Source organism: Penaeus japonicus, unplaced genomic scaffold (assembly GCF_977035675.1).
Source record: "Penaeus japonicus unplaced genomic scaffold, GWHDUDI00000001_assembly GWHDUDI00000002, whole genome shotgun sequence".
Classification (NCBI taxonomy): domain Eukaryota; kingdom Metazoa; phylum Arthropoda; class Malacostraca; order Decapoda; family Penaeidae; genus Penaeus; species Penaeus japonicus.
The window spans coordinates 37,394,049-37,396,548 of NW_028234404.1; the positions used below are offsets into that span (position 1 = coordinate 37,394,049).

The window sequence follows — 2,500 nt, forward strand, 5'->3', positions numbered from 1 at the left end:
TGTTATCTGGTACTGTCATTATCCTTATAATATTTTTTTTCTTTTTTTTTTAATTCATAACCGTAATTTCTAACATGTGTAATGTAAGGTTCTCACAAGCATTTTAAAGGGTTATATTGACTTAGCATTTTATATCATTACTTCGCTATCAATTGCAGACTGTCGCCATTTTTAACTTAATGATTTGCTGTTAACCGCATCTATTGACGTGATAAATAAATAAATCAGAAAAATACAAATGCACGTAATTTGCTGATGAGAGAGGTACTCGTGACAAAAGACTGTGGCATTTTCATTAAAAAGAAAGTGAGAAAAAAAAACAAGGGAAAATTTTGGTCGAAATTTTGAAAAGATTTACAGACAGTATCATGAGGTAAGGAATATTCCAGCTATCAATATAATCTACTTATTTGTATGATCCATAATGATCCTGTTTGTCTGTTAGGTACCTATTCATAACAATTTGTTTAAGCTGATATTTACATATCTACTTAAGCGTCTGTTTGTTACTATCGGTTTATCTACTTATACATCTGGCATCTGCTCCTCACATTTCTCCTTTTGTGAAAAAAAATGCAATTTCAGAAAATGATTAATGCTGAAACCAGATAAAACATCAGTTTATATTTCTAATATTTAATAGTATATGTTTATGTCAATGTAAAACAAAAATACAAAAAAATTAACCTGAAGGAATTTTTCAATATTAACATCGTAGAGAATGTTAAGGTTAGTCTGTTGAAGTTTTCATTCCTCACTTCTCGCTCTTTCTCTCATAATTATATGTATGTGTGTGTGTATGTGTGTGTGTGTGTGTGTGTGTGTGTGTGTGTGTGTGTGTGTGTGTGTGTGTGTGTGTGTGTGTGTGTGTGTGTGTGTGTGTGTGTGTGTGTGTGTGTGTGTGTGTGTGTGTGTGTGTGTGTGTGTGTGTGTGTGTGTGTGTGTGTGTGTGTGTGTGTGTGTGTGTGTGTGTGTGTGTGTGTGTGTGTGTGTGTGTGTCTGTATGTGTAAAAGAGAGGGATCGTTTTTTTCTCTTAAAGTATAATTAACGTAAAATTGGGGAAAGACAAAACTTTACATGTCATTTGAAAAATATATTAGTCATTGAATGACATGAATATACAAGATAATAAAAAAGACATAAAATGACAAGCCCCAATCGCTGTTTAAAAAGATAATAAAAAAATATATAAAATACAAAAGACTTTACGCCGTCTTTGTATTTGTTTAAATAACATCCTTTTCCTTTTTATACAGTATCATTTTCTTACTTCAAAATCACACTTTAAGAACAAAACTAAAGTCTTCTTAAAGATGTTAAAAGTAAACATAAAACCAAATTTGCGAGCCTTTAGAATATCATATGTTCCGTATTATATCTTAATTGTGATCCTGCCATCTGTGACATGTTTTTACATGTCCTTTAAAGAAGAAAACGATATCTAAACATAAGAAGAAGAAAATTAAACGGAACATATTATACACATAGCATGAATGTTTAGCATCGCATGTACGAAAAAGGTTGCCATTATATCTAATAATGAAAATAACTGCGACTAGCATCACATGACACTATTACCAATACGAATACGAATAACGAAAAGAAAAAGATGATAAGATTATTGATAATAACGGTGATTGGTGATGGTGATGATGATGATGAAGATGATGGTGATGGTTTATGATGAGAAGACATGCTGAAATTTATTCCGATACAAAATCATCGCTAACACAAATAACAAAACTATTATTATTTTTTTAATCACACTTCTATTAAGAAAACGAAAAAAAATAACCCATCTCACATTGAAATAAGTTAATACCAGGTGTAGGATCATTTTAATCAGCTCCCTCCTCGCTATCCAGCTTATAGGCCTATATCACACACTCTCCTTTGCTACTTCGGACAATCTCGGTTCCTCTGCTTTGCTACTTACGACAATCGCGATTCTTCTGCCTCTTATTAGCCAGCGAAACAGGCCCCCCCTTGCAGGGAACGCCGGCGACCCGCTTCCCATGCTGATCCCCGTCCTCCGGGTTCTCCAACACCACGATCTTGATGTACGGCGCGAGCGAGAGGTACACGTCCCGCTTCTTCGCCACGGAATACTCCTCGTCCCGGGCCATGCCGAAGACCCGGAAACCCTCGTAGAAATAGAGCAGCACCCTCTTGTGGCGGAAGGCGACGGCGCTGATCCCGGTGGCGGCCAGGTGCATGCCGATCTGGGTCGAGTCGGCGGGGAAGGTGCCCTGAGACCTGCAGAACACCTGGTACAGGGACAGGAACAGCTTGCGAGCCACCACGGTTGCGGGGCTGCCGGTGTAGCACAGTTGCAGGCCGATGAACTGCACCACGGCGTCCCTGCCTTTGTAGTTCCGATGGAACGAATTCAGCTTCGAGAACAACTCCGTTGCTAAGAGGAATTGTTAAACAAAGTGTTAATGGTTTAGAGAGGAAGATGCACACACGCACACGCACGCGCGCACATACACACACACA

The 2,500-nt window shown here is 38.0% G+C and overlaps 1 protein-coding gene across 1 annotated transcript in view; it reads right to left on the minus strand.

The window, feature by feature from the left end:
* Window positions 1–1,079: 1,079 nt before the first annotated feature.
* LOC122247542 (uncharacterized) overlaps window positions 1,080–2,500 on the minus strand; it is a 3,529-nt gene continuing 2,108 nt past the window's right edge. The window contains exon 3 of the mRNA XM_043006873.2: window positions 1,080–2,414. Coding sequence (XP_042862807.2) covers window positions 1,930–2,414 — 485 coding nt within the window. The 3' untranslated portion in view covers window positions 1,080–1,929. The remainder of the gene's footprint in view (window positions 2,415–2,500) is intronic.